Here is a 12,782-nt window from a genome sequence, read left to right as displayed (position 1 = left end):
TTATTGATTATCACACGAATATAAATAATTATAAATAATTTCTGTTTCAATTTTTTTTCAATGTTTTTAGTTTTACATGATACTATGATATGCATACGCAATTGAATGTGTTACACGAAAATTAATTGTCTCAATAGAGACACAATATGATATAATTATTACTGTACATTTTTGTGGTTTATTTAACAATAAAATATTAACATCAATGTTAATAGGTATATTTTGTTGGCATATACCTAGTAGTAATTCGGCGGTCGACTCAGCAATTATTTAAAGTCTATAATTGTGTAATATATTTTTCTTCTGAAGTTGCTTGAACAGATTTGGTCTTTTTTCTGTTCATCAAAATGTGATTCAACGCATGAGCTGGTTGGGACTGGTTGTGTTTATTGTAGATCCAACTAATCAAATAATAGGAAAATATTACCGGTCATTTCTTTTACAGACTGATTATTTATCATTTAATTGAATCGCCTAGAAATGTATGAATATCTTGTTTCTCAAGGCGAGCAAGTATTGACTGGAATTAAAAATTAATTTTCAATTGACACTCTGCAGTGTAGCTGTTACTCGACCGATTTACAGCAGAAACTGTACCATACATCCCTATAATAATAAAATGGAAATTTCAAGAAATTAAAGACTCGTCAGCAACTTTCATCAATGCCTTAGTCGGTAATGGTCTATTTATTTTATACATATTGCGTACAATCAGAAGGATAAACTAATTATACATATGAGTATATAACTAGTAATGAAAAACATTAAGATTTGATAAATGTACATAATCGCCACTTCCCAAAAATATACAATACACACATACGTACATTACATATATGAACTTATATCATCCACTACAGATATATTCAATATACAGATTAAATAATCGATGACTATAATTGAAAGCGCGAAAAGACAACCCAAATTGACTTACACCCGGCTATCAAAACTCTAACAATAAAAGAGATTCTGCTTAGTTTTCAATGAGACTGGATTTCTTTAGTGTACGTACATTTCAATATATTTTTTTGGTGTATTCCAACAACTCACAATAATCATCGGATCTCATGTCTGATGTTGCAATCATCCTTATCTTTGTCTGTGCCAACTGAATTACACAGCAAAAGCTGTTTAATTCTCTCGCTGAAAAAACGTACACCAATCAGGAGAAATGATGGAGTTCATTCCGTATCTATAGTCTGCCTTGTTATTCGGCTGGAGTTTCATTTTCTTGGTACTATAATGGCTGCTATCCTAGGAGAACCTTTTGCATCATTATTCCATTGCGATCTATTTTATCTTCGTTTGATCTGAGATCAATGCACTTGCTGCTGCACAAGTACTGCAGTAACGGTACGCGATATTTTCCACAAAAGTCAACGAACTTAATGTGCTCAATTCTATTGTTGAAGAATACACCTGCACAAAGAAAAAAAAGGAAGGTATGTATATAATATTTGTATTTTTATTCAATCGTATAAATCGCATTCATTTCTGCGTTGTCATGATTAATCTTGACGCAATTTCCATCGTAATAAATTTGATTCTGTTTTTGCAAGATTATTTAATCGAACCGCAAGTTGAAATTCATAATACGCAGTTGGATGTAATGAAAGATTAGAAGAAACGTTATCGCAATTCATATACGTGCATGTTTTATCACGTATTGCTGGTAAAATAAATTCTGTTTCCATGTTTAAGTACAACGCAGATGACAGCTGACCAAGCAACTGACTGTACCGACCATTTTGAATTATATGCAGCGAAGGAATAACTAACAAAATTATACGTCTGTAGAAAAAATTAGGGCACCATTAATTATCGATACATTCGTTTGTACTGTACAATTAGGTCAAAGTTATTTCCGCCATTCTGAAAAACTTGACACAAAAATCGATAGAATAACGTTGGAATGATCACAAAGAATTCTAGAAATCCTATAAATGAATAGCGCGGATCTCATTGTCAGTATTAAATATACGGATATTTGAATGCTCGGAATCCGATCCGAAGCAAAAATATCGAATTGGATTACAGAATTTGAATATTATTGCCTATCTCTGGGCAATTACGAGGTGTGTCATCTGCCCGAATAAGAACATTGTTCTGGGTAAATAATAACTTCGATAAAAACTAATTAAGCTCAAAGTCTTAACTCATACCTTTGCATTTTGGATTGACACAGCAATGCCCACTGTTTAAATACTCGTTCAAGTTTCTTGGCAGGTCAGTTTCATCGTACTGAATATCGTTAATTTTAATAACACGAGCTGCTAATTCCAACAGGGATGGTGGATCAAGCGTCATATCAGAAACGAAACGAACTACTAGAGGATTGTCCCGCAACGATAACTGGAAAAAAATGTAAATTATAATTCAGTTCAAAATGTAAATCATAATTATAGTTCAATTTTTTGCGTCTCAAGGTTCTACGATATTCAGCTCCACATCGAGCGTCTTACAAACCTCTGTAAGGCAGCTTAAAGTTATTATTTCAGTTGGCAAAGTTTTTAGTCTGTTTTTGTGCAGCAGCAGCGATTTGAGATTCTTTAAATTTGCGATTGATCTAGGCAAACTCTCCAGCATATTGTCGCATAGGATTAAAGCCTGTAAAGTTATGAGTTGACCCAACGTCGAAGGGACCTCAGTTAGTCTGTTTCCGCCCATTGACAAAATTTGCAATCTGCAATCGGAGGAAAAATAAAAAAATTATCCATACATTCACTACTAGTTTAATGCGGCTAGGGTGATGTTAATTTCGTTTTTTTCTTGTCGTTCGTTTCTTTATCAGATCACCGCACCCATTTCAATGACGCGCGTGATGCGCGTGACCATGAATTTACCTTTGCAATTTCCATATGTCTTGTGTGATTCTGGTAATTGTGTTGCCGCCTAGATACAAATATCGGAGTCCAGTTAACTCCAAGACTTGTTCAGGAAAATCGTTCAATCTGTTACCACTCAAATTTAATTCCCTCAAAGTTGGAAAGGAGTCAAATGATTTTGGTAGAGATTCATTGCACAGGCTGTTATTTTTTGCGATTAAACTAGTCAGCGGACAGTCGCCCAATAAATCGGGTAATTCAACGAGGCCACAATTCGACACATCTAGTACATTCAAGTTTGTGAATCTTGTGACGCTTGCTGGAGTGTAAATCAATCGATTCTGATGAAGTAATATCGTCTCAACATTATCGGGATTTTTAACAGCATTCAAATGTTCGTCTACGACATTTGAGTCCAGTGAAAGATAGGAGAAGTCTAAAGTTTTGATTGTATTATCCGAATCGCTAGAGTCTGAAGTATAATTTTCCATATTTTACAAGACTGGTGAAATTTGTTTCTCCGACTAAATATTACTGATTGTGAGTTTATGGATTTGCATTGCAACTTTCCGCAACACGTTCGCTACTGTTCCACGATTATATGTCGCGACTGCGGAGAGACAACTAAGAGCAAGAACCCAGAGTTTTAACAATTTATCTGCATTTTTAATCAGTCACGCTATTATCAAGCTTCATCGTTGGAGAGTGACCGTCGAGAATTAGACCACCAATAAGGTTTCTCTACATTATCAGTAGGATAGTAGACGTGGTGAAAAAAAATTAAAATACGGGCCAATGGAGATGCCGCCGACCGCCCCCGGACCGCTGCAATTTGCATGTCTTATGGATCGTGGATCGTGGAAACGGTGGAAATATGTACGTCACAAGAGCGGAGGTTGTCCGCTGCATGAGATGTTTAAGTTTATTCATACTGGTCTGATAATTTGATGACTGTAATGTCAATTATAATGGAAATCGTGAATGTGATATATACATTCTGTTGAAATTTTGCAAATGACCAAGTGTGCCTTTGACAGACTTTCATCTGACCCGCTCAATAATATCTACTCTCGACGGTCCTATAGTGGGGCATAACCTATACAGAACAACAAACTGATTCGAGGTAAGGTTAGATGAATGATGAATTTTATTTTGTCTGATTCATGTTGCCGAAGTAATATTTTTCGTAGATCTTAGTCTGTTGGAAATCATAGCTTAGGAATGGAATTTTTCCCAGGAACATTTTCTCACAATGTTATCTTGATTTGGTTGTAACGATTCTAAATTGATTTAGTACCAAAAATAACAGAATCCTTAACTGGATTATTTACCAAAAAAATTTGTGCATTTTTTATGATTGGGTTAAAAGATTCGCAACTCTTTTCTTTTGTAGGTTCAATAATGGCATTATATAAATCATCCAGCGAGACAATCATCAAACATTCGAGGTGGCTCAGTACTCAAGTACAGAGGACAAAAGTAACATTGTTTGATCGATTGCAGCAAGTTATTACAACAAGTCATGAGAGCCCTATTGTTGACTGCAAACAATGGTCAAAATTTAGAGAAGATCTCTTAAAACCTCCATTAGCAGTTAAAGAGATCGCACTTGACTCCACAATCTTACAATATTGTATTTCCTCCAATGATTTACCCCTGGGAAAATCTTATCAGAAATATTTAAGAGAAAGTGAGAGCAATCCAAGTCTCGGATTTGTTGGAAAATATTTTCAATTATTATACAATAATATGCACCATCTTACTCACGATGATAAAAAAGATATTTTGACAATGTATGACAATTTGAGGGTTGCACACCCATTGCTCGACGCTTCAACAGCTGAATGTTGTATTTTGGGACTCAGTCTTACCGAAAGATGGAAAGAAAGTTTTGAACTCTTGGAAATGTTGAAAGTATCTTGCACTGGTTCTGTTGCTTGTTATTCAGCCATTGCCCAAGCTGCTTTTTATAACTCATGCCCCGAAATAGGCTGGAAATATTTAAATGAAATGGTAACATTGGAAAGAAATCCAAAATCTGCCGTGTACATCACTTATGTGGATTATTGCACCAGGACTTTCACTGATAGAGATGTATGTGTGGCAGAAATAGGGAAACTCTTCAATTTTTTTGCAGAACATAGTTTAGCACCCTTTAAGGATGCCATCGACTATATTCAAGTCACATTCAAAAAGCTTGGTTGGACCGGTGTGCCAACCGTTGTGGATAAAAAGTTAGTTTTGTGTAATACTTGTTGACATTCAGGAACTTCATCAGAAAATAACTTCTCTTTTGCTCTCAAACTAGAACTAGCAGTGATTCTTTTAAAATTTTGTCTTCCATGCTCTCAGATATGTAATTACTATTCTATTTTGGCAGGGGTGTGTGTCAAACATGTGGTCACCAATTGTCACCACTGAATCTATCCGCAGAGGATTATTCAATGCTATTGAACGCAGTTGTTGAAAAAGCACTGGTTGGGAATGACGTATATCATCGAACTACACCAGTCGAGCTCAAAAAATTCCAGAATTTCATAAATCGAACAAAACCGTATGATGTTGTCGTCGATGGGCTAAATGTTGCATATAAAAATAGGCAAGTTTCGAATAACCCTGCGCAAAAGGTATGTATGATTTTATGTAAATAGTAATTTATATCCGCGGCTTGATAAAATGCATTAAGTCAAATTAAAAAGATGCCAACAGATTGTCAAACTTTTCATTTTTCAGGTAGCTACATTAGTAAGACAATTCGTAAGCCAGAATAAAATTGTTCTCATACTTGGCCGAAAACATATGATGCAATGGAATGCTAACGCAATGAAGTACATCAAAAATAACTCCTACCTCTTCCTAACTGACGATCTGTAAGACCCTCAAAATCATGAGAAAATCATTATCAATTATTTGGATGGAATATTACTCGAGCGTTTAGATTGTGTTGAATCGCACTGCCAGTCAGATTAGTCCCCTACTTTTTAGACCGTAATGAATATTGCGGCTAAATCTGTTTTCAGATCATCGGATGACCTCTGCCTTTTATACGCAACTTTTGCGAGTGGACCGCAAACACAGTTCGTTTCATCTGATCTTATGCGACAGCACAAATTTCTCCTGCAAGATCCGGCGCTGAAAAAGTTGTTCAAACATTGGCAAATGGCTAGTCAACGCTTTCCCGTGTTCCGAGGGAGCCAGTTACATATCACACCACCGTTGAATTATTTGCCTGTTGCTCAAAGTAGCGAAAATCATTGGCACATTCCTTACCAACAAAATGATGCCCCATTAACAGATACCTACGAACCTCCCGCTTATTGGCTCTGCTTACACAAGTTAGGAAAGCGTCGTAATTAAGTTTTGTATACAGGTAATAAATAGCTTCATCAGTAGTGTGATTGCATCTATTATTCTCTGAAAAGTTCAATCAGTTCATTGTGTGAAAACCAAAACTATTCTTCTACTCAAAAATCAATCTATAAGATTGTAAAAAAAGGAGAGAGAGAGAGAGAGATTATCGTGCGCCTCATGAGGGACGATAAATATCGCTTTCTGAAAATATTAATTGCTCACTACGAAGCTGTTTGAATTTTACCACGTGGTTCTTGTTTCCACGCTGTGATGGCGTTAGTTAAACGCTAGCATCCGAAACGTGAACGGCCGGATTCAGTTCTCTGCGCTACGTACGGGCGCTATGGCAGTTCGCTGTTCATAAGCGCAACAGGTGACATAATCAATGCGTTCAATTTGTGTTGTTACTGGTTTGAACGATGGAACTAATTAATCAAAGCTTAACCAATTGAACTAGTGTCGAGTGTAAAATATTATCTGTGAATTGTGATATCGTCGGGGATTCCCAGGTTATTATCGTCAAAGGAATTTTTAACGAGTGATCCACCATCGCCGATTAAGGGGATTAAAGAACAACAAAAGGTGAGATCTCTAAGTTTACTTGCAGATCAAACGAGACAGCGATACGACTGTCTTTGTAAGAATTTTTACAATATATCGATATTTGTGTGTACAAATTTTCTATTTGCGGAATGAATGCGAAACCCCACTGCCACTGTTACCGTTGATCATACCACTCTGGTGGCTTTTAACATGCTGCAGAACTTGTTTACGATTCACGTAGGTGATTTAAAAATTTTCGCCTACACGTGAAACATATTTGGTGGTGGTGTTGGTCGTAATGCGTGGATTGTTTATGAATAATTAATGAATAACTTTAGCCAACTCATTACATGTGAACAGGAACCGTTGATGATCTATAAAAAAAAAATTCTGCCGCGATTCAAAGAGACTTCCGATTCCACAAGAAAATATTTCAAGTGATGAAGCTCATTGTCCTCGCCCATTCACATTAATGATCGCACAATTCTTTTAATTGCCTTGGATGCACACGCTCATGTAAGTCTGAACCACAAAGGCCCGACCTTCCTCGTTTTTTCTCCTCATAAAAATAAGTTTCTCAGTAAATTATTTTAATTTATTATTATTACATTCGTTGTTGAAATACTACTCCAAATATTTGCTCTCCGTTATCCGTAAGTAAGTACATAAATTGAAATCTTCATGCCGAATATAATTTATGCACGGTACAATGGCATTCACGCCTTCCGCAATTTTACAGTCTCAATTAACATCCATAAATGGCAACTGACTTCATTTCTTTGACCTGTTTCAACGTCTCAGAGTATCGTAACCGAGCTTGTAAAAATTTTCAGTTCGAGATTTATCTTATTCAAAGGTCGTATTCATCTGCAGTTTAATTTGCTCGATTAAACAGATGCAACTGTGTCTTCTTAATTCTCTAAGAACAGCAGGGATGCGTTTCGAAGTTTTGTAACTCAAGAACATTCCAGCATATTTCACAATTTATTCGTTGCAATAATTACTGAAATCCTCACGAACGAATCGCAAGTCAACTAATCGTAAGCAGTTTGGTAAAAATTGTCTAGAAATCGTTGACCCCTTACAGGGACAATCGAGAAAATAATGAATACAAAAATGTCACCTGGTTAAGAATTCACTTATCATTTCTCGTTGGTGCAGTTAGCCTATAGCTATCCAGCCAACCGGGTGAGTGAGGAATCTACATGTGCATACGAATATGTTTATCTTTTACCTTAGCCTGTCCGACACGAGATAAGACCCATTGCCGTGTGTACAACAGTTTCACCGAAACAAAAGTTTCTCTGTTAGATAAAGATATATCTACATATTCGGTCGTATACGTGATAAAACGAGAGACCGAAAGGCGAAGAACGAAATTTTTTGAACTATATTCATTTTTGTCTTGTTCTATTTTACGTATTCTGGTTAAGAATTTACGTGATCCGCTCAGCGATCACTCTCGTCGCAGAAAATTACTTGGCCAGGTCGTAACGAGGGATACGCACTTATTGTTAAATACTTGAGAGACAGTAGATTACACGTGGATCTCGCACTCGGAGTAAAGTCACCTGATGCAGAGGCAAAGTGGGCGTTAATAATGCAGAGGCTACGGTATGGGGGAGAGTTTTGTTTATTCATAAGTTGAACGAGGTTCATCGTCTCATAATATCGTTGCGCGAGAAATTCATACAAGTGTGAAAATGTGAATCCGCTTCCACGGAGTATATCTATCTCGGAAATCAGCACCAATTGAATAGATGAAATCTTGCTCAAAGAGCCCCATATTCCTCGTAGAAATATTACTGTAAAAACTATGAGGAAGATTTTAATTTATTATACACATGACTCATTGCTGACCAAGAGATACCGTCGCGATGTGATACCGTAGTACAATAATATCCCATATTATTCATCGCGTCATTTATAGTTTTATCACTTGAATTGTATCCTTCCCTCATAGTTGGGACCGTGATAAAATTTTTGATCAACTGCACAAAGTTTATACCGTATAGTACCGTATTATAACTGCACGCCCGCACCAGGACTTGAGCCGCTACACCTATACCTACGGGTGCCTACAGTCGTATAAAACTTTTGGCGAGTTCTCTGGTTCAGTTATGGTCACCGGTTTCAACATAGTTCTATCCTCCGCACCTCGTGGTCCACGAGAGTCTGGGTATGCCACGTGAAATTAACATTGTTCGAATTCCACATGGTCTCCATAAATCATGGGACCCGGACCGGTCGCGGTAACACGTGCCTCCAGGTATACATTGTACATATCTATATGCGCATATATACCTATGTAAACTGTGTATAGGTGTATGTATTGTACATATATAAACGCTGCGTAGAGATAGGACAATGTATAGGTTTCTTTGTGCATCGCAGCAATGTGCCAACGCATAATTTAAATACTCGCGTCACTGTGAATAGTTCGAGTATAGGTATATCTATATGGGAGGGGGGGGGGAATCTATTATCGCTATTCTTTGTATATCCCAGTGATCGTATTTTTCGAAAAGTCGATATCTGCTATTCCGAGGTGTGTTTTATCTCATGTGAAAAGGAAATCTTCAGGTATACAGGTCGAAGTTCACACAACGGCGCGAAGATGCGAGTGAAATAGAAGAAAAAGATTTCTTCGATTTATGCTTTTGAAAAATTGTATGTCATCAGATTTCTCTTTTTTTTTTTTTTTCGTAAATCCTAATTTCAAATCAGAGCGATTTTCTCCGCGAATATTTCGTCGCTCCGCAACGTTACCGGAAAACTGATTCAACCGCATGAATTTTGAATAATTAATATAATAATAATATAGCGTACACCAGAATGCGCTAGAACCCCTGAGTAATCAAGTAAACCCATTTTCCCTGTTTTCACCGATGTCGCTCACGTGTGTAGCTGCCTCGTCCGCACGTTAATTCAAAGCAATCTTTCGCGTATGTGGAGCGATGAATACAGAGAGACATCGAATTGTACGGTACATACATTATGCACGAATAACTCCGCAACATCGTTCTACCATATACAAAGCTACTGTTCACCCACCCCGTCTAGGGAGTTCTGTCTAATTTTCACGTGTCATTTCAAGAACATGCCCGTAGTTACCTATACATTCATCCTATTTCACTTGTATACCTCGTGTATACGGTACAAACATTTTAGACATGCCTCACTTAAGAGAATAAGCAAAGTAGCGGACGAACTAACCATCATACGGATTATTCAAACGATCATTGAAAATTTTTTTCACTCCGAATAATTCTAGTTACCCTGTGCAAATCCACTGGACTATACGCGCGCGTGAAATTTGTCACAGGAATTGAACAATTTTCGGTTTTCGAACCGGTAAGAGAACGTCGTATGTATATGTAGGTATGTAGCTATATACCGAGCTATGTACTGTATCTATAAGTCCGAGGGGGCGGTGATATAATTCTCGAGATAATTCTGCTACTCCCATAGCCTTCTGCACCGTCGTATACCATTATCTGTATAGTTTTAGTTTTAGTTTTAGTTTTAGCTACACAGTTTCAGTTTAGTTCTCCCATTTCAAACGATAGGTAATAAACGAACCGCTCTATAAGTTATATGTATAGTAATTGTCCTACGAAGCATTAGGTATACACATACATCTATCCACGGTATACTACAGTAAGCGGGGGAAAACACCCGTAATAATTATTATCATACCCTTACGTATATACGTAGAAATAAGCCGCATTCCGCCCTACTTCGCAAAATTATTATCAACAATAATGATAATGATAATGCAGTAATATTCATTCCACCCCCTCACATGCGAGATGTATGTGTGAGTACAACCGCTGGGGGTTTTATGTTATTATACCGCCATTACTTGTGCCTACTTTTATACATTTCACGCATGTACGGAGGAATTACATGTACGCAAAGTATCTTGTGTGTATACGCCTCGTAGATACATAAAATTAAAAGCCCTCGCCATCGATGCTTTCACCGCGGGGTACATATAATACATACCCCACGTCCATAATATCGATCCTTTTCGTATAATCATATAAATTACGAATACTTATATTACATATCGTTATCGCGATCTCGTTTAATATTATGGATTCAGAAAATGAAAAAGAGGAAAAGAAGGGAGGAGCCAGAGGGTAACGCTTCGGTCATGGCTTGTTGAAGGATCCCGATGTCGGTTTCCTTTCGACTTTGACGAGGAGGTGCGGACGAGCGTGGCTAATCGATTTATCGGTAGAACCGCGGTGCGACTATACTTAGATTTTGTACACGAGATAACTGATTCACGTAACTCTATAGCTGTAGAGATCTTTTCGCCCCCCCTTCTCCCCCCTCTGAATTTCGCGATCGTCGGCGATCGGTTGTCTGGTTGTTCGAAGCCGCGGAATTATTGATTCCGTTACTACGATTGTATTTCCGTTTTAGCAACGATCAAGGACCTTTCCAAAGTTACGACTGACTGCTGCATGTATTAAATATACCTATGTATACTCCAATGGCCACCATACTCTGTACGCCTAAAATCGATTCAGAGACACAGACAGGGCATGGACCTCCATCCGCGTATATATACGGTACGTCCGTCGTAACTTGCTTCAGTTATCTTTATATATATTTTATAGAAAAACTTATCCTGGTATCCCACAACGATATATGGTTCTCTGTTTCGTTAATGATTACCGTCATCGTCGAACGACAGGCTGCCGATTCTCAGTGAATTGATTTGTTCCATTCGTTTTTTACATTTTTCAAAATATTCTCTACTCATTGCTTGTGAGACTGCGAGGTCTCAAACGTCGTCGCGAACGTCGCTTAAATAATTGAGGAGAGGAAAAGTCTCGTAGACCCGCGAAGAGAAATCGATCGAATTCAAGGGAGTACGTCTTCTAGTTTTTTTTTTTTTTTTTTTTCTTCACTTTTTGATTTATTTCTATTTTGTAATAAGGACTGCAATTTGTCTGGCCGAACGTTGAGCCGATCCCTCGAGATACCTAACGACGACGACGATCCGACAAAATTAATTTTAATAACTTTGAAAAAATGTCAAGCGTACGTAACGAGTTTATCGTTGACTTTTTGTCCATTTTTTTGGTCATACGTCGACCGCAGTCGATACCCACGGTGTAAGGAATTCGATGATTCGCCGCGTCTCTTAACGATTCGGCGAGAATATATGCCGACGAAGATAATGCGTGCAAAGGGTGATCGGTGGCATTGCCGTGCTGCAACGACAGCTAGACCCCGGAGCGCGGAGTGACGCCGGATGGACCATATCGCGGCGTTCCGCTGCTCCGCTAACTTCGCTGCTCCCAGCATCCGAGGATTTCGCTTGGCGCCACCGATCTAATGGCTAAACGCAGCTTAGGGCTTCTATACACTTCGCGTCGACGGCGGGACCACTTACTTTTATTACTACAGTTTATCGTTTTATGATGCTTTCCTATTTTCACGGATTACACTTACTTTTCTTTTCTATTTTCTCTTTTTCTTGTGTTTCGTTTTCATTCCCTTTTTCTTTCTGTTTTCGTTTTCTCCTCTTCGCGGACACAGGTATGCACCAACGGGATATGCGCTATTGCACATACGTACGTATACGTACGTACCTACCTATGGAACGAGCAACTATTTTCATTCGCGTCGGTTGCGGCTATGGGTGGTGGACGATGATGGGACTGTATAGGGTTGCGGGGTCGTAAATAGTCGTGTAGGGAATTAATGAATGATTAAAGTTTATTTGCCGATCGTAATTCGAGCCATTAGGCGTTACTCTGTACGATAAGAGATGACCACCGGGGATGGTTTCTACTCGGTTTTTACCGTGTGTGTGTGTGCCTGTATGTACATATAGGTATTCCGTTTCGCGTCTATAGCGGATATGAAAACGATTATTTTTTCTACGTCGAGGAAAAACGTTAGACGTACAGATTTCGATATTTTTCTCGTGTATACGGTCGCATGGAACGTAATGAACTGAATTTTAGGTTTGATATTTTTTCACAAGCCCAAACGAAAAGCTGCGAGTATCGATTTTCGATAGGTATTTCAGTGTAGCAC

General features: G+C 38.0%; 3 protein-coding genes across 4 annotated transcripts in view; 2 read left to right on the top strand and 1 right to left on the bottom strand.

Annotated features, from left to right (window-relative positions):
* Window positions 1-655: 655 nt before the first annotated feature.
* Window positions 656-3,463, bottom strand: LOC105686100 (leucine-rich repeat-containing protein 58). The gene is made up of 4 exons (XM_012400711.3): window positions 2,844-3,463; window positions 2,467-2,683; window positions 2,163-2,352; window positions 656-1,419 (listed from the first exon to the last, which is right to left on the bottom strand). The coding sequence occupies exons 1-4, from the start codon at window positions 3,314-3,316 to the stop codon at window positions 1,250-1,252; spliced, it is 1,050 nt and encodes a 349-aa protein (XP_012256134.1). The 5' UTR covers window positions 3,317-3,463; the 3' UTR covers window positions 656-1,249.
* On the top strand, window positions 3,420-6,217 carry LOC105686099 (mitochondrial ribonuclease P catalytic subunit). Its single transcript, XM_012400710.4, has 5 exons — window positions 3,420-3,948; window positions 4,219-5,059; window positions 5,206-5,452; window positions 5,559-5,695; window positions 5,846-6,217. Exons 2-5 carry the CDS (start codon window positions 4,227-4,229, stop codon window positions 6,180-6,182), a joined length of 1,554 nt encoding a protein of 517 aa, XP_012256133.2. The 5' UTR covers window positions 3,420-3,948; window positions 4,219-4,226; the 3' UTR covers window positions 6,183-6,217.
* A 280-nt stretch (window positions 6,218-6,497) lies between these two features.
* LOC105686048 (protein sprint) overlaps window positions 6,498-12,782 on the top strand; it is a 102,580-nt gene continuing 96,295 nt past the window's right edge. For both annotated transcript variants that reach the window (XM_048660244.1, XM_025746818.2), the window contains exon 1: window positions 6,498-6,758. The gene's annotated coding sequence lies outside the window, so the exon portion shown is untranslated. The remainder of the gene's footprint in view (window positions 6,759-12,782) is intronic.

This window comes from Athalia rosae, chromosome 1 (genome assembly GCF_917208135.1).
Source record: "Athalia rosae chromosome 1, iyAthRosa1.1, whole genome shotgun sequence".
NCBI lineage: Eukaryota > Metazoa > Arthropoda > Insecta > Hymenoptera > Athaliidae > Athalia > Athalia rosae.
Note: the sequence above shows the minus strand (reverse complement) of the source record. Positions and strands in the feature narration are given on the sequence as shown.

Bases quoted from the DNA above. Each gene is read 5' to 3' on its own strand.
- LOC105686100 (XM_012400711.3), bottom strand. From the start codon at position 3,316: ATGGAAAATTATACTTCAGACTCTAGCGATTCGGATAATACAATCAAA. The intron at 2,684-2,843 runs GTAAATTCATGG...CTCCGATTGCAG, and splicing joins GACATATGGAAATTGCAAAG to ATTGCAAATTTTGTCAATGG. The intron at 2,353-2,466 runs GTTTGTAAGACG...ATTTTTTTCCAG, and splicing joins CTTTAAGCTGCCTTACAGAG to TTATCGTTGCGGGACAATCC.
- LOC105686099 (XM_012400710.4), top strand. From the start codon at position 4,227: ATGGCATTATATAAATCATCCAGCGAGACAATCATCAAACATTCGAGG. The intron at 5,060-5,205 runs GTTAGTTTTGTG...CTATTTTGGCAG, and splicing joins CCAACCGTTGTGGATAAAAA to GGGTGTGTGTCAAACATGTG. The intron at 5,453-5,558 runs GTATGTATGATT...TTCATTTTTCAG, and splicing joins CGAATAACCCTGCGCAAAAG to GTAGCTACATTAGTAAGACA.